Source organism: Chionomys nivalis, chromosome 2 (assembly GCF_950005125.1).
Source record: "Chionomys nivalis chromosome 2, mChiNiv1.1, whole genome shotgun sequence".
Taxonomy (NCBI): Eukaryota; Metazoa; Chordata; class Mammalia; order Rodentia; family Cricetidae; genus Chionomys; species Chionomys nivalis.
Window position 1 is genome coordinate 85,323,936 of NC_080087.1, and position 25,335 is coordinate 85,349,270.

A 25,335-nucleotide genomic window follows, 5' to 3' on the forward strand; every position below is an offset into this window, starting at 1 on the left:
AAAAATCCAGGGGCTCCATATCCAGCACTTGAGTGGAAAAGTGAACAAAAATAAGTAACTGAAGCCGGGCGATGGTGGTGCACGCCTTTAATCCCAGCACTTGGGAGGCAGAGGCAGGCGGATCTCTGTGAGTTCGAGACCAGCCTGGTCTACAAAGCTAGTTCCAGGACAGGCTCCAAAACCACAGAGAAACCCTGTCTCGAAAAACCAAAAAAAATAAATAAATAAAAATAAAAAAAATAAGTAACTGAGTTAGTTTAGCCAGAAGGCGAGAATCCTATCCCTGAAGTTTATCCTTTGGGTCCCACTGGGGTCACTTCCTCTAGGAAGAAGTCACTCTGGTTGCTGCATAAGTCCCCATCTTTAGGCACATTTCCCACGGCACCAAAAACCAGTTTTAAGCAGCTAGTTTAATTGTTTGCTCTCTCTGACCACCAGGGGGCGCACTATTCCCAGCCCTCAGCGCTGCTGGACCAAAGGTACCAGTTTCTCTACTGTTCAGTCCTGTGTGTCCTGTTTTGGTCTCTAGTGTGACAGAACAGAAACTAGAGAAAGCTACATGAAGATTAACATGAATGCAGTCAGTTTTCAGAGAAAGACTGGGAAACCTTTCCCCTGGCATCATCTACACAGTGCATGAGAAGCGATCATACACTATAAAAAGCCTGTAAACAAAGAGGCGGGAGGCTGTGGGGCTCTTTCCTCAGCTCATTAGCTTACTTCCATCCCTAAGGAGCCATTTCTGTTCCCCCACCTAACTCAGAAGCACACGCTTTTCTTCATCTCTCCTGGTGGCTGCTCGAATTCTCACCTAACCCGCACTACCTACCTTAAACTGTCCTTGGGCTTCCTTCTGAGTCCATTTCTTTCTCTTTTTTAGAGGTGTGTTTATTTATTATGTATACAGTGTTCTGCCTGCATGTATGCCTGCAGACCAGAAGAGGGCACCAGCTCTAATTTCAGATGGTCGTGAGACACTGTGTAGCTGCTGATTGAACTCAGGGCCCCGAGTCCATTTCTAAACTTTTTTTCTGTTGGTTTTTCAAGACAGGGTTTCTCTGTGTAGCTTTGGAACCTGTCCTGGAATTTGCTCTGTAGACCAGGCTGGCCTCGAACTCACAGGGATCTACCTGCCACTGCCTCCCAAGGGCTGAGATTAAAGGCATGCGCCGCTACCATTACCTGGCCCATTACTAGACTTTTAAATTGAGATGAAGAACCCTAAAAGGGAAACCTCGGTTTCCCTGGCAATAGTAGTGCTCAGTTCTGCCAAAGCTTTCACAAACATTGCTCCAAAGGTTCTTGCAGGAGGCTCCGAGATTCAAGGCCAGCCTGGGTTACCACAAAGAGAGACCCTGACTCGAAATTAACAAACCAAAGCAAAGCCACACCCAGCACTGACAACAATGAAATCTGGCCAGGGTCGTACACAAGCATAGGTTCAATGTCTTCATTAACCAGCCTCAAAATCTTGCCAGCACTTCACAGTACCCAGAAAGTACTCTCCCTCCAAAGAAAATCTAATTTACATCTGCCCTGCCTGAAGCTCACTGGGTCTCTTTCCATAAGATTCTGACACTCTACCCCACACTGAAATCTGAAGCAGGTGTGGCAATATTCTAGAATTCATGAAAAAACAGTTAAAACTACAAATGTCCTTACCACCACGACTCTAGCTACATGGTACAGGCCGTGTGTGCACACAAATCTGCTGTGACTAAGGTAATAACCAACTTTGTCCAAGTTTTTAGAAGAAAACTATATTCTTTTAAAGAAAATGCAAACATCCTCGGGGGTGGGGGGAACTTAATTTAAGTCAAATCACATGGTTTTGTGGTAGAGCTGGATACAGTGTGCACAGATACTCCCCGGGGTAGCAGGGAGCCCTAGTGGGCTCGCTCTCTGTGCCTGGGATTCGCTCAGGGTCTTCTGAGGCTGAGGATGCTAGAAAGGCACCACCCCTGCCGGGATCCAGAGAGGCAGAGACCTGTGTCTGAAACACCCATCAAGGCCAAACCCGGCGTTTCCCAGGTGTCACTGCCCTGGCTATGATCACACACAAATAAGGCACCCTTCCCCCATGGCACCAAGGCCCTCCAAGCCCTGCCTCTGGGAGCTGAGGCCAGGCGGAAGAAGGTGGCCTATCCCAAGGCTGCAGGGTGCGGGTGTCCTGGAACCCAGCAGGGGGAGTGGCTTGAGGCACGGAAGGTGAATAAATAGAAGTCGCTTATTTGACGCGGGGGTCCGGCCCCTGCGGAAGAGACAGCAGCTCGGTGGAGGGGAGAAGACAGGAGCAGACAGGAGCGTGGGTCACCCTTCTCTCCGGATGGCTGCTTCTCAGAGCTCAGTCACATGCACAGCGGGCGAGGGGAGTGGGCCCGGTCCGAGGCGCCTCAGGTGGCACCGGCGGCAGAGCAGATGCCCCTCCAGGGGGTAGCAGCGGCGTCCTTCCTCCCCGCTCAGCTGGAGCCCGCAATCCTGCGGAAGATAAAACACAACCTGAACCCCAGTAAGCATCGGTGTTGGGGTAGATACGCCGGTGGGCAGAGGACCTTAAAGAAACACCCAAGGACTTGGAATTAAGGCCAGTCTCAGGAAAAGGACAGGGACGGGTAGTAAATGTAGGCTCAGCCTAACAGGCTATATACTGCCTTTTTGGTTTTGGGTTTTTTGTTGTTGTTGTTTTTGGAGACAGGGTTTCTCTGTAGCTTTGGAGCCATTCTGGAACAACTCACAAAGATCTGCCTCCCAAATGCTGGGATAAAAGGCATGTGCCACTGCTGCCCAGCTGTTTCTAGTTTTTAGTTGCTTGAGACAGGGTCTCTCTATACCCCTAACTGTCCTGGAACTTGCTCTGTAGACCAGGCTGGCCTCAAACTCACAGAGACCCATCTGCAGGGATTAAAGGCGTGCGCCACCACACCTAGTTTCACAAGATACTGGTCCTTAAGAACAAGGCGGGGGGGCTGGAGAGACGGCTCAGAGGTTAAGAGCATTGTCTGCTCTTCCAAAGGTCCTGAGTTCAATTCCCAGCAACCACATGGTGGCTCACAACCATCTGTAATGGGGTCTGGTGCCCTCTTCTGGCCTGCAGGCATACACACAGACGGAATATTGTATATATAATAAATAAATATTAAAAAAAAAAAAAGAACAAGGCGGGGCTGGAGAAGGCTCAGTGCTAAGAGCTTGCTGCTAGACCATGGAGACCACAGTTCAGACCCCTGCACCCACAGAACAAGCCAGACTCCCACAGACTCCCCTTAACTCCATTTCCAACTCTGCACTCCACACAGAGCTATGAATCCCCCCCATACAAATATAACTTTAAACTCAACAACAAAGTGACAGCCAACCGCCAGGAGTAGGAGCCGTATCTATAATCACAGGATTGCAGAGGCAGAGGCAGAGAGTCAAGGTCCAGGTCAGCCTGATCTACATAGCAAGATTGTGTCTCAAAGAAACAAGAGAACAAAATTCTGAACATATCTAGCAGACTAAACCTAGTAGGAGACTGGGCTTGAGTACAGCCTGGGCTATGAAAATAATTCCGAAGACTGGAGAGCTAGCTCAGCAAGAGTTCTAACCACATGCACGGGACCTGCGTGTCCCAGTGCAGACACAGCGAATTCTAGGACAGCCAGAGCTGCTGTGGATAATCTTTTTGTACACTGTGAAGAGGTGTCTTTGCCAAGGAGTCTCCTGATTGGTTTAATAAAGAAATGAATGACCAATAGCTAGGCAAGAGAGGATAGGCATGATTTCTGGGGAGAGAAGATGAATAGTGGCCATGCGTAGACACCAGAGAGAGGCCTCTGGCATAGCAAGTCGGACATACAGATGGAAGAAAGGAAAAAGCCACATGGCAGAACATAGATTAATAGAGGCAGGTTCGGCTGGAGAGATGCTCAGTGGATGTCCCAACATTGCAGAGGAACCCTGGGTGACTGTCCAGGCAGCCAGCTGTTTCTGTCATTTCTATAGTTTTGAAAGTTGTTTGCTCTGCACTTCCTGCTTACTCAGGTAATATTTTATCCTTCTCGGGTCTCTGATAGGAGCTGAAGACTAGTTAGACTGCCTTTTTTTTTTTTAAACCACATTTAAAAAAACTTGCAAAAGAGATGTAAAGTTTATAAAGGATGAGAGACATAAAAGCTTAAGTTGCTCATCTAAGAAAATGTTATAAGGTCTAAAAAGATTTTTAGGTTGGTAATATGTTATGATAAAAAGTGGTTTAGGTCTAAAACTTTGAACTCATCAAGACAGATAATATTTTCTCTGAATAGGCCAAATACAAATGAACTGAACATTGTAAATGTTTTTTTTTTTTTTTTTTTTGGTTTTTCGAAACAGGGTTTCTCTGTGGTTTTGGAGCCTGTCCTGGAACTAGCTCTTGTAGACCAGGCTGCTCTCGAACTCACAGAGATCCGCCTGCCTTTGCCTCCCGAGTGCTGGGAGTGCTGGGATTAAAGGTGTGCGTAACCACCGCCTGGCCTGATAATTGTTCTTATAAAACTATATATAGTTTTACTGTGTTAGACAGAGTAAAACTTTATTTTAGACAAAAATGGGGAAATTTTGTGGATAATCTTTTTGTACACTGTAAAGATGTATCTTTCCCAAGGCACTTTCTTTTTCATTATTTTTGATTTATTTTATGTGCTTTGGTGTTTTGCCTCATGTATGTCTGTTTGAAGGTGTTAGATCCCTGGAACTGGAGGTACAGATAGTTGTGAGCTGTCATATGGGTACCGGGAATTGAACCCAGGTCCTCTGGAGCAGTGCTCTTAAACACTGAGCCATCTCTCCAGCCCACCAAGGCGTCTTTTTTTTTTTTTTTTTAATATTTATTTATTTATTATGTATACAATGTTTTGTCTGTGTGTATGCCTGCAGGTCATAAGAGGGCACCAGACCCCATTACAGATGGTTGTGAGCCACCATATGGTTGCTGGGAATTGAACTCAGGACCTTTGGAAGAGCAGGCAATGCTCTTAACCTCTGAGCCATCTCTCCAGCCCCCCAAGGTGTCTTCTTATTGGTTTAATAAAGAACTGAATGACCAACAGCTAGGCAGGAGAGGACAGGCAGGATTTCTGGGGAGCCAGGGGAAGATGAATCTAGGTGCAGAGAGACGCTAATGAGAGACAGAGCAAGCCAGATACACAGAATGGAAGAGAGGTAAAAGCTACATGGCAGAATGTAGATTCATAAAAGCAGGTTAATCTGAATTATGAGAGCTAATTAGGAAAAGCCTAAGCCAAAGGACAAGCTTTCATTATTAAGAAGTCTGTGTCTCTATCTGCAGTCCAACGAGAAAGCTTACTACACAGGGCTACACAGTAAGACCATATTTTAAAAAAACACACAAACAAAGAAAGTGCGAGAGGTGAAGCTTGGTCCCTTGTCCATGGAGGCGGTGGTTGAAGTGCCAAAGAGGCTTTGGTTCTTTGGTCAAGGGAACTCCAGAACCTTGACCACTTTTTTTATACATGTATTATTATTATTATTGATGATGTTGTTGTTGTTTTGGTTTTGAGACAGGGTTTCTCTGTGTAGCCCTGGATGGCCTAGCCCTCACTCTGTAGACCAGGCTGGCTGCATGTATTATTTGCATGTGAAGTGGGTGCCATGGCATGCCTGTGGAGGTGAGGACAACTTGCAGAATCAGCTGTCTCCTCCACCACGTGGGTCCTAAGACTCAGTAGCAGGTATCCTTACACAGTGGGCCATCTCAAAGTTCTCTCCAAACCTTCTTTCTTGTTCTTTTATCAGTTATGAGGTGAGCAGCTCCGCCACATCACAGGCCCAAAGCAATGGCGTCAACCATCATGGGATTAAACCTCTACAACCAAACTGAAATAAACCTTTTCTATGTGTAAGTTGGTGACTTCCGATATTTGCTACAGGAAGTGACAGCACAGTCATCCTCCACTAGAATTCTGACAGACACACCCTATCACTATCACCCTACAAAGCTTAGGCTGGGTGTCACCTCCCCCAGGAAACCTTCTATAATTTTTCAAGGTCCTGACAACTCCCTTCAACAGCAACACACTACTTTATGTGGACACTGCCAATTCTAAATTCTCGTCTATTCTACTAAATCCAACACCCACTTAGTGAAAATAGAACTATCTGAAAGAAAAATGGGCATGCGTGGAAAGAAAGGGAAAAGCTTACTGAGGGAGTATGGAGCAGAAGCTATAGAGAGAGGGTCCAGGGTGGAGGGTGACAGTGTCTGCAGGGGAGGGTGGGTGAGGCCGGGGCTCACCTCACAGTGGTAACACTCCACGTGATAGTCTCTGTCCATGGACACCACACGAATGGTTGTCTCACAGCCCTGGAAAAAGAGGCAGATTCACACGTGTGCTCCCTGGACCTGAAGCACTATGTCCTGTCCATTAAAGCACCTCTCTACGATGTGCCACCCTGAGTAGACATGTCCCTCGGACAAGGACAGGGCACTTCAGCACATGCCCAAGAGGGACGTGTATGTGCCCTGGGCATCTTCCCCAACTGGAGTCACACATAGGCATGTGACAGGAAGAAAGTCACATGGGTGTTGGCTCATGCAGGAACTCCCACTACCAGCCAGGTTTCCTCGGGAAGCTGACTTAAATAGACATTGTTCATGCAGAAAAACCCAGAGAGCCACACAGGCCAAGGCCTCCCTATCTGCTCTTCTAGCCCTAGGCTACCCAACATCCACTGCATAACTGAATGAGCGGGGTGAGCAGCCCCTCCCGTTACAAGTAATGGAGCAGAGTGCCGCAGTGGGTCACAAGAATCAGAGCCACCTCTTCCCTGTAATGCATCCAGAGTACACCTGCCCACCCCTGCATAAATGTCCTCTATACTCCTCAGCCCTGCGGAATGCAGACCACTCCTAATACGGCCCAGGATCTGAGGCAAAGTAGGCAGGATCTGACAAAGCCTCAGGATCACACACCCTCTGCTTCTGGGTGAAGTGTTCCTACCTGGGCAGGGAGGATAGGGCGGGCACAGGAAGCACATTTTGGAGCAAACACCCTGGAAGGATAAAGGAAGTGGGCGTGAGAAGGTGAGAACGTAGAGGCAAGGGGTCATGGGTGAAGCTACCACAACAGCTCTAAGATAGCCTGCCTTCTGTGTAGCTTCTGTCTTCTTGGCAGTAATGGTTGACACAGTTCCTATCTGTCCCCTCCCTCCCTCCCTCCTCCTGCAGGACAGCCTCAGGCTCCCTCCAGCCATCTCCTATGCATTCTCTAGTCCCTGTGTCCAGACTGAAACCTTCCCTTGGGGAGACCTCTGCTCCACCCTGAGTACCACCAAGGACAAATGCTGGCACCAATCTCAAAAATCAGCAGCAGCAGAGACCCAAGGCTCTGAGGCCTAAGTCTGGAGGCACCATAACAGACAGGCTGCCCATGTGGCACCAGGGCTTTCTCCTTGGGAGGAAAAGGCCCAATGGCAGGGAACAGACAAGTAAGGGCCCAGAAGAGAAACCAGGACTCACAAATGTCCCTGCCCTGCCCTTATGGTGTCACTGGGAACCGTCCCCAGGCTCATGAATTGGAACACTTGCTCCCCAGCATATGGAAACATATTCTGGAAAGATAACAGTTATTGATACCACCTCCAGGTTCTTTCCTGATGTAGTCCACCAAAATATAAGGAGTCACATCCTTCTGCTCTTGTCACCAAAATCAGAGCTATCCCTACCCCAACTGCAGAGAAAATACGAGGGCAGAAAGAAAAAAAAAGGCCAGGACCAAAGAAGCAGAGGTAGGCAGGAAAGAGAGCTGGGGAGGCTATGCGGCCCACACTGCTTCTTCAGCAAGGGAGACTCACGTGTGGTAGTCTCTAACGCAGTAGATGTTGTTCTCCACGTCCACGGTGAAGGGAACACCATCCAGACACTCGTTACACACTGAGCAGCGGAAGCAACCTGGGTGGTAGGACTTGCCAAGGGCCTGCAGGATCTGGAGAAGGCACCGAAAGGTCAGCATGGGCAGGAGGCACAGCACTGCCCCCCAGAGGCCATGGCTTAGGGCCCCGCCAACAGTCTGGAGCAGCAGAGGGTGGGGGACTCCAGGTCACGGGGAGGTTCTCACCATCTCCATGATAAGGTGTCCACACACGCTGCACTTGTCAGCAGTTTGCTGGAACCCGGAGTACTGAGAGGGGACACAGGATCCAGGACGTCACGTGACAAGGGGGCACTCACTGTCGCTGGCCTCAGGTCTGCATGTGAGTCCGAAGGAGGGTCCCGCCCCTGCTCCCACCCAGCTCGGCCAGCAACACAGTGCAGACTCACCAGGAAGTCCTCCTGGCAGTACACTTTCTCACCCACGTTATAGAAGGCCTTCCCACGGAGTCGTCTCCCTGGAGGGGAAGGGGTGGAGGGGGTAATGGAAGCTGACACCAGGAAGGGAGTCTGGCCTGAGTGTCAGTACTCCCCGCCCACCAATGAGAAAATGAACATCGGACATCTCCAAACACCCCTTCATTTGTTTGTGTGTACACCTTTATGTCAGAAGAGGGCGTCAGATCTCATCACAGATGGTTGTGAGCCATCATGTGGTTACTGGGAATTGAACTCAAGACTTCTGTAAGTGCAACAGACATGCTTGTAGCTGCTGAGCCATCTCTCCAGCCCCCTCTAAACATCCCTTTAATGCTATGCTGCTGTTATAAACATGTCAAGCCAGAACGGTGTCTCACACCTGAAACCCAGTATCCCATAGGTGAAGGCAGGGCCCCAAAGGCTGAGGACAGCCTAGGCTATAAAGGAAATCCTGCCTCGAAATACCAGACAATAAAATTAGGTATGGTAGCACATGCCTGTAATCCCACTTGGGATGTGGACACAGGAGGAACCTCAAGTTCAAGGTCATTCTTGGCTACAAAGCCTAGCTGGAGCTTTTTTCCCCCGACATCTTAGGGAGGCTGCAGTGGTCGTCGCCACTCTCCGAACTTCATCATGCCGCCCAAGGATGACAAGAAGAAGAAAGATGCCGGAAAGTCGGCCAAAAAAGACAAAGACCCAGTAAATAAGTCCGGTGGCAAGGCCAAAAAGAAGAAGTGGTCCAAAGGCAAAGTTCGGGACAAGCTCAACAATCTAGTCCTGTTTGACAAGGCTACATACGACAAACTCTGTAAGAAAGTTCCCAACTATAAACTTATTACTCCAGCCGTGGTCTCTGAGAGACTGAAGATTCGTGGTTCCTTGGCCAGGGCAGCTCTTCAGGAGCTCCTTAGTAAAGGGCTTATCAAGCTGGTTTCAAAGCACAGAGCCCAAGTAATTTACACCAGAAACACAAAGGGTGGAGATGCCCCAGCTGCTGGTGAAGATGCATGAACAGGTTCAATCAGCTGTACATTTGGAAAAATAAAACTTTATTAAATCAAAAAAAAAAAAAAAAAAAAAAAGCCTAGCTGGAGGCCAACCTGGCCTCGCCTCTCCCTTTACCTCAACTGCCTCTCCCTCTACTGCTCACCCGGCATTGCCATCCGGCAGGAGGCGCCAGGAGCTGCTAGCTATAAGAAGGAACTTCAGCCTGTTGAGAGTGCTTGTGAGAAACACTCAGCGGCATCAAGCACCTAGGTGAGATATTAAGTCGTTTTCCTCTGAACATTTTGGTGGCAGGGTATGGAGGCCCACACCTGTAATTTCAGAGGCAGTAGGAGTTCAAGGCAAGCTTGAGATATATAGGAGCACCTTGTCTAAGAAGCCTCAGGGCTGGGGGTGTGGCTCAGTGGTAGAGCCCCTGCCTAGAATCCCCAGTGAGGGGCTGGGGTGTGGGTCTGGAATAGATTTCCAGTACCACAAAACAAGATGATGTGGAATTAGAGTTAATGTAGGCTAGAAAGAAGTAACACTATCTGTAGTCATAGTTGACATGATTGTGTTGTAGAGAAAACCATTAGTAACCCACTAACCCTAAGTTTATTGTAATTGCAGGATAGGATAGACGGACAGCATACGAAAACCAAATGTCAAATGCATTTTTATTCTGGCAACAAATATTGGGAATATGAAGCTACAAGTTTTTTTGGTTTTTTGTTTTTGTTTTTGAGACAGGGTTCCTCTGTGTAGCCCTGGGTGTCCTGAGACTTGCTTTGTAGACCAGGCTGACCTCAAACTCAGAGATGCACCTGCCTCTGTCTCCCAAGTGCCAAGATTAAAGACATATGCCACCACCACCAGGCAAAGTTACCATTTTAAAACTACATTTATGAGGCTGGAGAAGAGGATGGCTCATGGTTAAGATTGCAGACTGCTCTTGCCAAAGACCCAAGTTAGGCCCCCAAGACTCACATTAGGTGGCCCAATACTAGCTGTAATTCCAGCTCCAAGGGATCTTGGAACACACTTTCCTGGCCTCTGTTGACATTAAAAACACACATACATGCATGCATGCACACACACACCCCAGATGGATGAATACATACACACACACATACATACATACATACATACATACATACATACATACATACATACATACATACATGGAAACTATACTGGTAACATCATGGAGTTGGAAAGCTACACTAAGGGATAAACTTAGGGAATTATGTGTATGGCCCTGCATACTGTAAAACCAGGCGTGGCCCAGAGAAATCCGAGAAGACACAGGTAAAGAACTCGTGTTGGGAAGCCAACTCCCAAGTCATCCCACATATCTTGCAGGTAAAGGCTGGCAGCTGTCAGTCTAGATGCTTTTTCAAGTTTACTCACAGAGTGAACTCAGAAGACAGAAAGCATCTATCTCCCATGGAGGGAGTAGTGAGTTTGTTTGCTGTCCAGCATTACAGACAAGATGCGCCTCTGGGACAAGGGTCGGGGGGTTCTCCTGTTGGGGCTCCTGGGAGGTCCAGCTGCCCCAGGCAGGAGGATTGCTTCAACTGTGAAGTCTGAGGTCATGCTGAGCATCACAAACATTCCAGCTCTAAAACAATTTTTTAAAAAATTATAATTCTGGCCGGGCAGTGGTGGCGCACGCCTTTAATCCCAGCACTCGGGAGGCAGAGGCAGGCGGATCTCTGTGAGTTCGAGACCAGCCTGGTCTACAAGAGCTAGTTCCAGGACAGGCTCCAAAACCACAGAGAAACCCTGTCTCGAAAAAAAAAAAAAAAATTATAATTCCGGGCTGGAGAGATGGCTCAGCGGTTAAGAGCACTGACTACTCTTCCAGAGGTCCTGAGTTCAATTCCCAGCAACCATATGGTGTCTCACAACCACCTATAATGAGATCTGGTGCCCTCTTCTGGCCTACAGGCAGGATACTGTATAAATAAATAAATTTTAAAAAATTATAATTACTAATTCAATTGAGGTTTCTAAGGGTTGCCACATAGAGTACGCAGAATCTCCCAGGATCACCTGCCATCCCATAATAGTCAAGGATCAAGCAGAATGGGAAGTGAGCTTGAAGACTCTGACCCGGAAGTGCATGCTTTCTGTCATCACCAGGAAAAGTGGCATGCTTGGGGGGTTGGAGAGATGGCTCAGAGGTTTAGAGCACTGGATGCTCTCCAAAGGTTCCAAGTTCAATTCCTGGCAACTACAAGACAACCCTCTATGAGATCTGGTACTCTCTTCTGACTTGCAGGCAGAACACTGTATACATAATAAATAAATCTTTAAGAAAAAGAGGATCCAAATCCTTTCCAGCTCACACCAGCTGTGTCCATTTGCAAATGCTGCCCAATCTCAGCATTTATTTTTTGTAGAAATCAATACAAAAGTGATAAGGCAGCCGGGGAGGTGGCTGTCAGTGAAGAGCACGCGCGCACACACGCACACACACACACACACACACACACACACACACACAGAGACCTGAGTTTAATCCCCAACATTCACATAAGAAGCCGAGTATGGTGGCACACCCTTACAGTTCCCGGGTTGTGGAGGAAGAGATGGGGTATTTGCAGCTTGCTGGCCAGCTACACTCGCCTAATTGGTAAGCATCAGGTCCCAGTGAGAGCTCCTAGAACAAAAGGTTCCCAAGAAACACCACTTGGGGCTGACCTTCAGCCTCTGCACATGTACAACTCTAATATAAAATTGTTATCAACCTAAACACAAACACAACCTCAACTGAGTATGGATGCTCAGATCTGCAATCCCGTCACACAAAAACTGGTGAATTGGGCTTAGTCAAAATTGAACATTTCTTAACAAAAGCATCACTAAAATAGTTTTTAAAAATAACACAAAAAGGGGGACTGGAGAGATGACTCAGCGGTTAAGAGCATGTACTATTATTGCAGAGAACCTGGGTTCAGTTTCCAGCAACCACAAGAGATGGCTCACAGTCACCTAACTCCAGTTCCAGGACAGGACACCTTCGGGCTCCTGGGGCACGTGTTTTCACACACACATGGTCTCCACTTAGTTAGACAGATACACACAAACACATAAATACACGCACAATAATTAAAAAATACCTCCCCCCAGAAAAAGCCTGACTGGGCTGTGGTGGTGCATGCTTTTAGTTCCAGCACTCAGGAAGCAGAGGCAGGAGGATTTTTTTTTTGAGTTGAAGGCCAGCCTGGTCTACAGAGTGAGTTCTAGGACAGTCAGAGCTACACAGAGAAACCCTGTGTGGGGGCAGAAGGGAAACTCCCAATTTTATAACAGGCAAAAACTTTGAACAGATTTCTCAAAAAAATACTTATTGGGCTGGCAAGATGTCTCAGCAACAAAGATGCTTGCTGCATGAGTCTGATCCCTGGAACCACATGGGGGAAGAGAGAACGAACTCCTGCAAGTTTTGTCCCACCTCCCGACATACATGCTTGCACACACATTTATAAATACATAATAAAAATGTATTTTTCTTTCTTTTTTTTTTTTTTTTTTTTGGTTTTTCGAGACAGGGTTTCTCTGTGGCTTTGGAGCCTGTCGTGGAACTAGCTCTGTAGACCAGGCTGGTCTCGAACTCACAGAGATCCGCCTGCCTCTGCCTCCCGAGTGCTGGGATTAAAGGCGTGAGCCACCACCGCCCGGCTAAAAATGCATTTTTCAAAGAAAGAAATATTAATGGCCAAAAAGCCAACAGTAAGATGCTCACTGGGAAAGATGCATTATTAAACTCACGATGAGATGCACCCAGCAGAAGTTACTCGGAAAGACAACAGCACCAATGATTGGCAAACGTGCAGAGCACCGTGGCTCTTAGGTTTCTAGGGGACTGTCAATGCTACAGCTCCTTGGGAAGACAATTTGGCAGTTTCTTATATGAAGTTACACACACGCATACCCTATGACCCCAAAATCCCACTCCCTGCAATATACCCAGGAGAAGTGAGAACCTGAGCACGGATGAACTCTATGAGAGTTCACAGCACGGTCTAGGCGTCTAGTGTCTATGAGCGATTACACAGAGAAACAAGCTGTGGTCTGATCACACAACGGACTACCGTGTGGCAGGCAGGAGGAGTACACTACTCACACATGCGGCCTGGGTTAAAAGAAAAATCACCCTTGTGAGAGCAACTGCCCTCAAGATAAAGCCAAATCCAGGGGCTAAAAGGGCTGCTGACAGCTGGAGCCACTGGCAGTCCAGCCTGAGAAGAGGCCTGCCTCAGTCCCCAGGAGCTTCCCAGTTATCTGTGGCTAAAAACCTCCAGGGAGTAGTGAGTCCAGCCCAGAGACTGTGCACCACAAGGCAAACAATCCGCTTCCCATACAAGTCTAGACAGCAGAGCTCCGGCCCATCAGGCTCCTGGCGGCAGCTCTGCAAAAAGCCTGACTGAAGGTCACATTTGAGAAGAAAAAATTCTGAGGTTACAGCTAAACAAGGCAAAATTAAATGTGTGTATGTGTGCATGAGCTTGTGAAAGCCAGAGGTTAACACTGGATGTCTCTCCTGACTGCTCTCCACGTAGTCTCTGAGACAGGACTTCTCCCTGACCCTGGAGCTCACCGATTGGCTAGAGGGTTGGTTGGCTGTCACTCACTCAGCTTTTTACAGGGATGCTGGGGCTCAAACTCATGTTCTCAACCTTGTGCAGCAAGCACCTTACTGATTGAGCCATCTCCTGCCCTGCTCCCCACCCGGCCTTTCTTAAAAAAAAAATCTCAAATCGGGCATGGTGATACATGCCTTTAATCCCAGCTCTTGAGAGACAGAAGTGGAAGCTAGCCTGGTCTACACAGTAAGTTCCATGATAGCCAAGGCTACACAGAGAAATCTTATCTCCAAAATAACAAAACAAAACAAAAAACAAAAAGGGAAAGAAAAAGAAAAAAGGAGAGGGTGAGCTAACGATAGCACACTTGATTTGACTGATGCTGTGTAGACAACATTGCTCATCAGGAGTAAGATAAGTGTGGATTACTGACTTAGCCAGAGGGATGGCTAAGGGATGTGAGGGATGGCAGCACAGCCTTAGACACAGAGCAGTTTGGTCGTTTCTTTTGAGGCAGGGTCTCTGCATTACTGTGGCTGGCTCTGAACTCTGCTTCTGCCTCGGCCTCCTGAGTGACCGTATTACAGGCTCTAGCAAAAATAGCACTTCTTTGCCTTGATCCTTATGTATGTCACTGTGATAAAATAAACTATGGAAATATTCACTGCGGGGTGTGGTTAAGAGTACTGGCTGCTCTTACAGAGGACCCAGCTTCAATTTGCAGCACCCACATGGTGACTCAGTCATCCATCCACAGCGCCAGTACCAGGGGGACCAACAGGCACATACATGGTGCACACACATACATGCAGGCAGGCAAAACATTCACACACATAAAGTCAAAGAAATATATCTAAAATACGCTTACAAATATTAACCTCATGTTTAGATGGTACAAGCCCCCTCATCCATGCCCCTATCCCTCCCAGGCAGACCAGGACTCTATGCGGATGGAAGAAGCACAGCCAAGGATCAGAGAGGAGCCTTTCTGATAGCCGACAAAAGGCCCCTCAGCTGTTCCATGGCTCCTTCCTCAGACCTACGCCTCTCAGGTCAAGCCCAGAAAGGTGTCACGAGCCATGTGCATAGGGAGAATGTGAGCAACCTCCTTCCATCCCAGAACAGAGTGTCTCCTCTGCCTGAGACTTGGATGCAAGGGAGTGACGGGGCAGTGGGGGTGGGGTAGGGGCTGTTACCTACCACAGGAGTCACAGATGAAGCAGTCGGTGTGATACAGGCTCCCCATTGCCTGGCACGCCTGCCTTGCTCCGTAGATGCCAAGCCCACACTTGATACAGATGCCTGTGAGGAAGGAGCAGGAGAGCAGCAGCTAGTACTATGTCCTGGAGTGGGGTGGCCAGCCAGGCCCCAACGACAGGACCACCAAATCCCTAGTCTAACATTCAGCTACAAGGACCCTGCTGGAAGCTGAATGTGTCCTGTCCGTGTTTTAAGCACCTGGCTGGTGGACAGAGGCCACTAGAGGCAGGTCTAGAAGGTTGTAGCTCAACTCTGCTCATGTGCAAATGTTCTGATTCCCAATTCTGCAGAGAAGGGAGGCGTTGCCCCCAATGCTCCTGCCATGATGGACAGCGGGAGTGATCCTTCCTCCTTTAAGTGGCTTCAGTCACTTAAGTCACTTAAGGAGCTGGTCCCTGTGACGAGAAAGGCAGTGAATACGGGCGGCACGTAGGGGCAGCTACTGCTGCCTGGGCATTCAAAGAGCTTCACAGAGCACCGGTGGAGGCAGAGCCCTTGAAGTCAGCCATCAGCTATGACCATGAGCATCAGAGCTAGAAAAGGCACTCTACCTTTTTTAATAAAAAAGGTTTTTATTAAAGCCCCTCCACCTCAGACTGAGGAAGACAACCTTCCTAGTCTTGGAACCAAATCCCACCCTTCAAAATAAATATGTACCTTCTGACCCCACAAAGGTACACTCAAGGGCATCACTGCCCTGGACAGGTACCCTTCCTCGGCTGTACAAGGTTCGAATATTCTCTACGCATTCCACAAACATGGCTTGCTGCCTGCTCACACCCTTCTCTTTTTTGTTCTTTTTTTTTTTTTTTTTTGGTGGGGGGAGGAGTTTCGAGACAGAGTTTCTCTGTGTAGTCCTGGCTGTCCTGAACTCACTCTGTAGACCAGGCTGACCTCGAACTCGGAGATTCACCTGCCTCTGCCTCCTGAGTGCTAGATTAAAGGCGTGCGCCACTTCTTAAATGTAGAGAAAACGTAGTGCAGAGAAATCCCCAGCCCCAAGGGCCATGTGCTTGCTCCAGAGGAGACACACGGCAGAAGTCACAAGATGTCAGATGAGTGGGGTACATGTCGGATGATGCACGCCTGTGACCCCAGCACTCAGGAGACCAAGGCAAGAGAATAGATAGCTCAGAGTTCCAGGCCAGCCTGGAACATAGCAAGTTTTAGGTTAGTCAGGGGTCTATATGGAGATCCTGCCTCAAACAACAACAAAAACCATAACAATAATGATGACAACAATGATAATGTCAGATGGAAACAAACATGAGGGAGAAAAGGTTCGTTAAGAACAGATCGAGGGGGGCTGGAGAGATGGCTCAGCAGCTGAGAGCACACTGTTCTTTCAGAGGACCCAGGTTCAATTTCCAGCATCTACATGGAAGCTCACAACTATCCATAACTCCAGTTCCAGGGGATGTGACACTGACACACACACACAGGCAAAACAATAAGGAACAGCTGGGCGATGGTGGCGCACGCCTTTAATCCCAGCACCGGGAGGCAGAGGCAGGCAGATCTCTGTCAGTTCAAGACCAGCCTGGTCTACAGAGTTAGTTCCAGGACACGCTCAAAAGCCACAGAGAAACCCTGTCTCGAAAAACAAAACAAAACAAAACAAAAAAAAACAGTAAGGCCGGGCGGTGGTGGCGCACGCCTTTAATCCCAGCACTCGGGAGGCAGAGACAGGCGGATCTTTGTGAGTTCGAGGCCAGCCTGGTCTACAAGAGCTAGTTCCAGGACAGGCTCCGTAGCTACAGAGAAACCCTGTCTCAAAAAACCACAAAAAAAAAAAAAAAAAAAAAAAAAAAAAAAACAGTAAGGAACATAAAATAAGTAAGACATTAAAAGAAGAACAGAGCCGGGTGGTGGCGCACGCCTTTAATCCCAGCACTTGGGAGGCAGAGGCAGGTGGATCTCTGTGGGTTCAAGGCTAGCCCGGTCTACAAGAGCTAGTCCCAGGACAGGCTTCAAAGTTGTCTTGAAAAACCAAAAAAATAAAGGAATAAAGAATAAAATAAAATAAAGGACAGATCAGGGTTGGGTTTAGCTCAATTGGAGAGCGCTTGCACATCAAGGGCAAGGCCCTGAGTTCAGTCCTCAGCTCCCCCCTCACCAAAGAAAATAGATCAAAGTGGAAAAAGATGCAGAAACCCACAGTCCAACATTAGACACAGCTTGGGGAATCCTGAGGAAGAGGAGGAAGAAGGACTGTAGGAGTCAGAGAGGTCAAGGGCACCAGAAGAAAACCCAGAGTCAACCAACCACAGAGACTGAACAGCCCCGCAGAGACCTTGCAGGGCACTGACCTAGACCATCTGCACTTATGCTGTACTTGTGTGGCTTGGTCTTCTTGTGGGGCTCCTGACAGTGGGAGCAGAGGCTGTCTCTGACCTTTACTGCTTTGGGACCCTTTTCCTAATGGGTCGCCTGGTCCAGCCTTAGTAGGATAGGAGGTGCCTAGTGGGAGATGGGGAGATGGCTCAGTGGTTAAGAATACTTCCCAGCACCCTCCATTTCCAGGGGATCTAATGCCCTCTTCTGGCTTCTGCAGTCACTGCACATACACATAAATAAAAGTAAAAATAAATAAAAATTTTACAAAGAATTTTTTTTTTTTTTTGGTTTTTCAAGACAGGATGTCTCTATGGTTTTGGAGCCTGTCCTGGAACTAGCTCTTGTAGACCAGGCTGGTCTCGAACTCACAGAGATCCGCCTGCCTCTGCCTCCCGAGTGCTGGGATTAAAGGCGTGCGCCACCACCGCCCAGCTCAAAGAATTTATTTTTAATAATCTAGGGTAGCTGAGTATGGTGGCACATGCCCGTAATCCCAACACTTGAAAGACAGGGCAGCTACACAGAAAGCTGGAGGCCAGCATGGGCTATGTAAGACCTCATCTCCAACAAAACAAAACAAAGACTAAATCTAGAGGGCCAGGTATATTGACACATGTCATCCATCTGTACTCTAGAGAGGTTGAAGTAGTACCTCTCAAGTTCAGGGTAAATCTGGGCTCCATGGAAAGATCTGGTCTATAAATACAAAAGTCTAGAGGCTAGAGCTTCAACTTAGTGGCTCACACCTGACACGTGTGAACCAGCCCCCCACAGGACACATCTGGAGGTAGTGATTTTTACACAGGATGGCGAAGGACAGTCCCTCTGTGGTCTTTACAGCATGAACTGAACGGACAGTGCTTTTACGCAGGGATCCAGGAATACAGGATGGAACTGGGACCACCCCAGAAGGTCAGATGGGGGAGAAAAACAGGACTGACCAGCAGTGTTAGGAGGATGCCTGGCTCCAAAACTTGTGCACTTTTTAGCCCAGCCCTCCGGGAGACACAAAGGCTGCTCGCTTCAGATACTCAGCGTCTCTGTGTGGTTTGCATGAGATGGTTCCCACAGACTCATGTTTGAATACTTGGTCCCTATTGGTGGAACTGTTTGAGAAGCAGTAAGAGTTGTGGCCTTGTCGGAGAAGGTGTGGTGGCCAGGCCTTTAATCCCAGCACTCTGGAGGCAGAGGCAGGCAAGTTCCTGGGTAGCGAGGGCTGGTAAAAGACCCTGCCTCACAAAAAAACAAAGATGGGAGCTCTTAGCTGTCTCTGGACCCGTGCCTTTGGTCCACCACCATGGACTCTCCCCACTGTGGTCCTGGGGAACTGAACTCAGGTTGTCAGGCTTAGCAGAACGTCTTAGCACTGACTCATCTCATTTGGTCTTCTTTGTGTTGTCACCAGCTTGGGCTCAAGCTCTCTCAACCTGTGTCCCAGATAGCGGGTACAATGGCTATGCGCTACCACACTTGGCTTCTTCCCTAATTTTCCTCCAGTCCTGAATCAGCGTGCAACTGGCATGCTATCCGGGCCCCAACAACCAACCCCGACACACTGCTGGACTTCTCTTTCTTCTGTCTTCTCACTCCCCCACCAGCCATGAGAATCAGACCTCACCATGTACTGGACTGAATCACAGCAGTCAACACTGGAAGGTGGGGGTGGAGAGGCCGAGATTGCTGTAATAAAAACATACTTTAGAATGACCAACTGTGGCGGTATATCCCTACAACCTCACTGATCACAAAGCTCAGCAGAGTTCTAGGTCAGCCTGAATTAGAGAATAAGATTCTGCCTCAGGGGAAAAAAAAGTGACCCCAGGGCACAGGACACCTCAGAAATGAGAGAGAGGGGGAATGAGCAAACCTGAGATGGGAGGAAGGCGAGATGAAAGGACAGAGGGACTCTATGGCCATCTGGGTTCGGAAGTTAATTTATGCTTTTTAAGAAATATTTATCTGTGTATACATGTACACACGAGTATATGTGCATGCTACGGTACCCGTGTGGTCAGAGGACAGCTTGCAGGAGTCAGTTCTCTCCTTCTACCATGTGGATTCCGGGAATCAAACTTGGGAAGTTAGGCTTGGGAGCAAGTTGCATCTTTAGCCACTGAGCCATCTCACCAGCCCTGTCCCTGTGTGCATGTGTGTGTGTTGTGTGAGAGTGTATGTGTGCACGTGTGTGACCCTTCTACAGATTTATAACTGAAAGAAAGAGGCCAAAGGAAAGAGGGAGGCTGAGGGTGGAGGAAGAGGCTACAGAGAAGACTGTTACCCTCTCAGATGGCAGGAGAGTGAGGCTGGCCGCAGACGCAAAGCATGGAGGGAGGAACAGTAACCTTAGTGCTCGGAGTGAGGTAGGAAGCGGGATGGGCGGCAGGAGACCAGAAGGCTGCTGAGAGAATAGAAAAGCAAACTGACTGAGGCTAAGGGGAACAACAGAGTCCTGAAAACCACTGAGGTTAAAGAACAAAAATTACTCCAGGGCCAGAGAAATGACTCAGAGGGTCTTGCAGCTAAGGCTGACAACCTGGGTTCAAGTCTCAAAACCTACAGGGTAGAGGGAAAGAAATCACAAGTTGGTCTCTGACCTCTATATACACACCTCAGCATTCATGCAACCCTTCCACACACGTGATTGTTAAAATATTAAAAAATAATAATAATCCCGATCCCAGGGGCTTTCTCCAAACCCCTCGCAGTCAGACAGAATAACAGTGTGGGGGCCGGGCGGTGGTGGCGCACGCCTTTAATCCCAGCACTCGGGAGGCAGAGGCAGGCAGATCTCTGTGAGTTCGAGACCAGCCTGGTCTACAAGAGCTAGTTCCAGGACAGGCTCCAAAGCCACAGAGAAACCCTGCCTCGAAAAACCAAAAAAAAAAAAAAAAAATAAGGGCACAGGGTAACCTAGAGGTCAGCAGAAGCAGACCTAATGAGGATGGCGCAGCCTGGGGAACACACTGCAGACAAAGTTCATAGAGGCCAGACTTCCTTCTGTAAGGGGTAGTTATTTAGGTTGAAAGAGTTGAAATTTTGTTTTTTCAAGACAGGGTTTCTCTGTGTGGTCCTGGCTGTCCTAGAACTAGCTCTTGTAGACCAGACTGGCTTTGAACTCTCAGAGATCCGCCTGCCTCTGCCTCCCCAGTGCGGGATTAAAAGTGTGAGCTAGCACCACCAACAAGATTTGATTTTTTTTTTTTTAAATTGCAAGCTGGATATAGCTGGATAGGGTGGCAAACGTCTACAATCCCAGCACTCCCAGAGGAGGCAGAAACAGGAAAAGCTCAAAGTTAGCCTGGGCTAAGGCTCTGGTCTTTAAATTAAAAAACAAACCAAGGCAAAAACTGATACATTTTTGTTTTCTGTCTTGCTGTTCAGGTCCCATTCTGTAGCACAGACTGGCCAAGAACGCACAACCTTCAGTCTCAGTTTGCCGAGTGCTTGGATTACAGGTATTTACCACACATGGAAACTGCCGTTTTTCTATTTCAAAAACATCAATCGTCATCAGATAAACAGCTCAGGCAAAACTGCCCATATTTTTAAGAACCAGAAAAAAAATATTTTTGGCTTGGGGTTTGGGGGTGGCCCTTAGACCAGGTGTGGTGGTGGCTCATACCTGCACTCAGGAAGGTGGTTAGCTGGAGATCACATTGGTAGATAGGGTGGGACCCTATCTAAAAAAAAAAGGGGTACTGGGGATAAGGTTCAATTGAGAGTGCTTGCCTACCATGCATGAAGCCCCAGCTTCCACCTGCTCTTCACCCCATAATCTGGCTGTGGTGATGCACACCTGTAATCCTAGCACTTGGGGTGAAGACAGAGATAAAGGCTATCCCTAGCTGAAGAGCTCATTCTAGATCAGTTTGCACTAGATGAGACCTGACTCTGAGGGGACCCTCTATCATCAGCCAGCTCAGTCTCCTATGTGGCTTAAACACCTGAAAGCTGAGCCCTCGCTCAGACTCTTTGGAGCCCTCTTGCAGACTTTGGTCATCAGTGCCCGTACTACCCAGTATTAGCATTACCTACCCAGAGCAATACACAGACCCATGGGGCCCACAGATAGTTAATGCCCAGCCTCCAAGTGTGCAGGGGCCAGATGCCAACCAAGAGCATGGGAGTGTCCCCTGCAGATGTCCCAGTTCAGCACCTGGCAGGAGGTCTGTCTCCCACTCGCCCCTACTCCCAGCCCACTACCAGCAGCCACCACATCTGCTAAACCACGACTCCCATCATGCCTTCTCACATCGAACCAAGCACCTTATCGCAAAGACAGACCAACCCTTTAGCCCACACACACCCCTGATGTTGACCCACACTGGGTTACCACCTTCCCATAACCTCACTATCTTCCTCCATCCGGGAATGCACCCACTCGACCTGCTAAGTAAGAGACAGCCTCTACTCCCCCAAGATCTACTTCAAAGCCGCCTAGAACTGCTAGTTTTGCTGGCCTGAGGCTAGAAATCTGCCAGGCCTGTCTCATGCTTGCTAATCCTGCACACCCTCACTTCCTCTACCCTGATTTGCCCTAAGTATTGAGGCAAGGAAAGCCCTCAGAGGTTGTTGGGCTGATGCATGTTATTCCTTTGCCTGGGTTGTTGTGAATCTTACTTCCTTTCTTTGGTATTTGGTGGTATAAAATCCATTTTCTGTTGTCCTTTCTGAAACAAGGTCTTGTTATGTAGTCTTGACTGGTCTGGAACTGTATGCAGACTAGGCTGGCTTTGAACTTCAAACTATCTACTATTCCTGCTTCCCAATGCTGGGATTACAGGCCTGTACCAAGTTGGCTAAAGTCTGGACTTTTCCCTTGTGTATCCAGCAGTAAGGCTGGTTTGTGGTTCTGTTTTGCCTTGCTGGGGAACAAACCCAAGACCTTGAGTACTCTAGGCAAGCGCTCTACCACAGAGCTAAACTCCTAGCCCAGCATTCCTTTAGGAAATATCCAGTATATACGACTCAGCCCAGAGCAGCCTGGCATGCCTGGCTTAGTCCTGTGGCCTCACACGGTCCTACCTGCAGCCACCACGAGCACTGAAGCCTGTGACCCTAGGGCATCCCATCTCTCTCTCCCTAACCATGGCTCACACAATTGAAGGGGAGGAAGACTTCCCTTCTGCTCCTCATTAAGCATTAGTAGGGTGAGCAGGAGCGATGCTAAGGATGAAGAAGAACGCCCTGCAAAAGGGGATGAATCAGGATGGGGTTAGCAATTAAGAGCACTTACTGCTCTCGCAGAAGCCTCGAATTCCATTCCCAGCATCCGTATCTGCTCACAATCGACTGTGACTCCAGTTTCAAAGGCTCTGACACCTTTTTCTGGCCTCCTAGGGTACCCTCACATACACATAACTAAATCTTTGCCAATCCATGTCTCTAATCCCAGCACTGGAAAGGCAGTGGCTGAAAGAGCTCTGTGAGTTCCAAGCCAGCCAGAGCTATACACAGTGAGACCTTGTCTCTTAAGTAAATCTTTAAAAAAAAAAAGTGTCCAGAAAATAGTTTAGTTTGCCAATAAACCTGATTTTGTTTGGATCCCCCGCTTCTCCCGCCTCAAGTCAGGAAGCACGCGCGAAACACCTCCACATCTGTGGCTGGAGAACAGACCGCACCCGCGCCTAGAGCATCCCGGACCCCGGACCCCCGGACCCCGGCCAGCGCGCTCACCGAAGTAGTCTCGCGCCGTGCGCGCCTCAAGCGCGTGCTCCAGCTCCCGCGTGAGTGCTTCCAGCCTCCGCTCGGCCGCGCTCGGGCCACTATCCCGGCCCGGGGGTAGCGGCAGCGACGGCAACGGGAACGGGGCGGGCTCCGGAGAGCGGGCAGGCGCGGGGCCGACGCCGGGCGGCAGCAGGTCGGCATAGGCGCCCGCTGAGCCGCGGGAGCCCAGGCTGGACACGCTGGAGCGCGCACTGCCCCCCGACGGCGGCCCGGGACCTGGGCCGTGGCGCTGGTCGTAGCCCAGGCTGATGCCGCTGGAGCGCGCGCTGCCGCCGTCCGAGCCCGCCAAGCTGGCGCGCGGGCCTCGCTCGGGGCGGCTGGGGACGTCGGGCGCGGCCTCGAGGCCACCGCCTCCGCCGCCGCCCTTGCCTCTGCGGCCCGCCGCGGGCGCCGCCTCGTCGGCGGCCCGAGGCCCGCGCCGTACGCGCCCCGGGGAGTCGGCGGTCGGCTCCGGCTCGCGCAGGCCCAGCCCGGCCAGGAGCAGAGCCGCGTCGTCCGCGACCGTCCGCGAGCGCTGCATGGCCGTCGGCCCGCCGCCACCGCCGCGGCGCGTCACCTCCGCCGCCCGCCGCTGCCGCTCCGACAGTGCCGCTGCATCGTCCGCCGCTCCGCAGCCCGCCCCGGGACCCCTGGGCACGGGGCGGGGCGGGGCCGGGGTCGCGGTCGCTCGGCGTGGGCCGCGCGCTCGCGCGGAGCCGTGGCAGGGAGGGAGGGCGGGAGGGAGGGGGCGCGCGCGGCGGAGGAATGCGCGCGCAGCTCGGGGCCGCGCCCCCTCCGCTCTCCAAGGCCCGGCTCGGGAGGGGTGGTGGGGGTGGTGGCGGAGGGACGCCTTTGCCCCGTCAGGAATGCGAGGAAGGAGACTGCGCAGCGGCCTGTGGAATGTGGGGGGCGGCGACGGGCGGGCTGAGGGGCGCGAGGGCTGCGCGGGGACGCGGGCGGGCCAACGGTGGCCTAGGCTCTACGCCGCGGGGACCTCAGGGCGCATTCCAGATACCCCCACCCCACAGTTGAGCCCTGCGCCCATAACCTCCCCATATTCCCTCCAGGCGTCCTGCTTAGGGAGCTCAGCCCGACAGTGCCTTACACATGGATGTGACACCAATGTGGGAATTCTGGGAGTTTCCAAACGGGACACCAATGTGGAGAGTCTGACAATTTCTGACATGGGGCGCCAGTGTGGGCATTCTAGCAACTCCTAGGTATATCTCTCCCAGTTACACATTCTGGGACTTAGAAAAGAATCACAGGGTGAGTTCCAGGTCCCATTGTGAATCTGACTTCCACCAAAATGGAGGCTGGAGCCATGGCTCAGAGGTTAAGAGCACTTGTTGCTTCTTGCAGGGGGCCCAAGTTCAGTTCCCAGCGCACACACACGAAGGTTCACAACCGTCCTTAACTCCAGTTCTAGGGAGTATATGCACCACCGAACATCCATACACATAAAATCTAAAAAATAAGCCTGTTGAACACCTGACATCCATAAAGTCCCCACTTTAACCAGAGTCACAATGCATTATTTTTGTTTCGGATGGGGGATTTCTCAGAATTACTGTCAGTTTAGAACCAGTATCTACTAGGCCTTGGGAAGTCTAATTGTTTCCTTTTCTCAGAGGTACAATTGCAGTTTTTTTTTTTTTTTTTTTTTTTTTTTTTTGGTTTTTCGAGACAGGGTTTCTCTGTGGTTTTGGAGCCTGTCCTGGAACTAGCTCTTGTAGACCAGGCTTGGTCTCGAACTCACAGAGATCCGCCTGCCTCTGCCTCCCAAGTGCTGGGATTAAAGGCGTGTGCCACCACCGCCCGGCTACAATTGCAGTGTTAGAAGAGCTTTGGTCCCTCCGGATAACGGATGCACGAAAGGTTAACATAGACTCCTCTGTATTGCAACATGCCTCTTACTCGAGGGGACCTGCCGTTCCCTTCAAGGGGTTCTGGGTTTGTAAGCTGGCTCAAGTCTGGAAATTCGTTGCCAGACCAGGGCTCTCTGTTGCTATCATCAAGTATTACCTTGCTTTCACTTGTTCTAGAGTTTTCTGCGTATGTAGATTGAGCCAAAAAAGGCTCGCACTGCATAGTCTGCTCATTCATGGGTGTTGGACAGGGCTC

At 49.7% G+C, this 25,335-nt stretch overlaps 2 protein-coding genes across 4 annotated transcripts; one reads left to right on the plus strand and one right to left on the minus strand.

Moving 5' to 3' along the window:
- Positions 1 to 327: 327 nt before the first annotated feature.
- Wtip (WT1 interacting protein) lies at positions 328 to 23,969 on the minus strand. Of its 3 annotated transcripts, XM_057763341.1 has the most exons (8): positions 23,182 to 23,969; positions 15,109 to 15,210; positions 8,300 to 8,367; positions 8,097 to 8,159; positions 7,834 to 7,964; positions 6,981 to 7,032; positions 6,275 to 6,343; positions 328 to 2,478 (listed from the first exon to the last, which is right to left on the minus strand). In XM_057763341.1, exons 1-8 carry the CDS (start codon positions 23,750 to 23,752, stop codon positions 2,338 to 2,340), a joined length of 1,197 nt encoding a protein of 398 aa, XP_057619324.1. In that variant the 5' UTR covers positions 23,753 to 23,969; the 3' UTR covers positions 328 to 2,337. The 3 variants fall into 3 exon arrangements, with proteins under 3 accessions (XP_057619324.1, XP_057619325.1, XP_057619326.1); XM_057763342.1 differs by lacking the exon at positions 8,097 to 8,159; XM_057763343.1 differs by lacking the exon at positions 6,275 to 6,343.
- On the plus strand, positions 8,921 to 9,391 carry LOC130870546 (40S ribosomal protein S25-like). Its single transcript, XM_057763344.1, has one exon. It carries the CDS (start codon positions 8,966 to 8,968, stop codon positions 9,341 to 9,343), a length of 378 nt encoding a protein of 125 aa, XP_057619327.1. The 5' UTR covers positions 8,921 to 8,965; the 3' UTR covers positions 9,344 to 9,391.
- Positions 23,970 to 25,335: the final 1,366 nt, after the last annotated feature.

Bases quoted from the DNA above. Each gene is read 5' to 3' on its own strand.
- LOC130870546 (XM_057763344.1), top strand. From the start codon at position 8,966: ATGCCGCCCAAGGATGACAAGAAGAAGAAAGATGCCGGAAAGTCGGCC.
- Wtip (XM_057763341.1), bottom strand. From the start codon at position 23,752: ATGCAGCGCTCGCGGACGGTCGCGGACGACGCGGCTCTGCTCCTGGCC. The intron at 7,965-8,096 runs GTGAGAACCTCC...TGCCTTCTCCAG, and splicing joins GACACCTTATCATGGAGATG to ATCCTGCAGGCCCTTGGCAA. The intron at 2,479-6,274 runs GTGAGCCCCGGC...TATCTTCCGCAG, and splicing joins TGGAGTGTTACCACTGTGAG to GATTGCGGGCTCCAGCTGAG.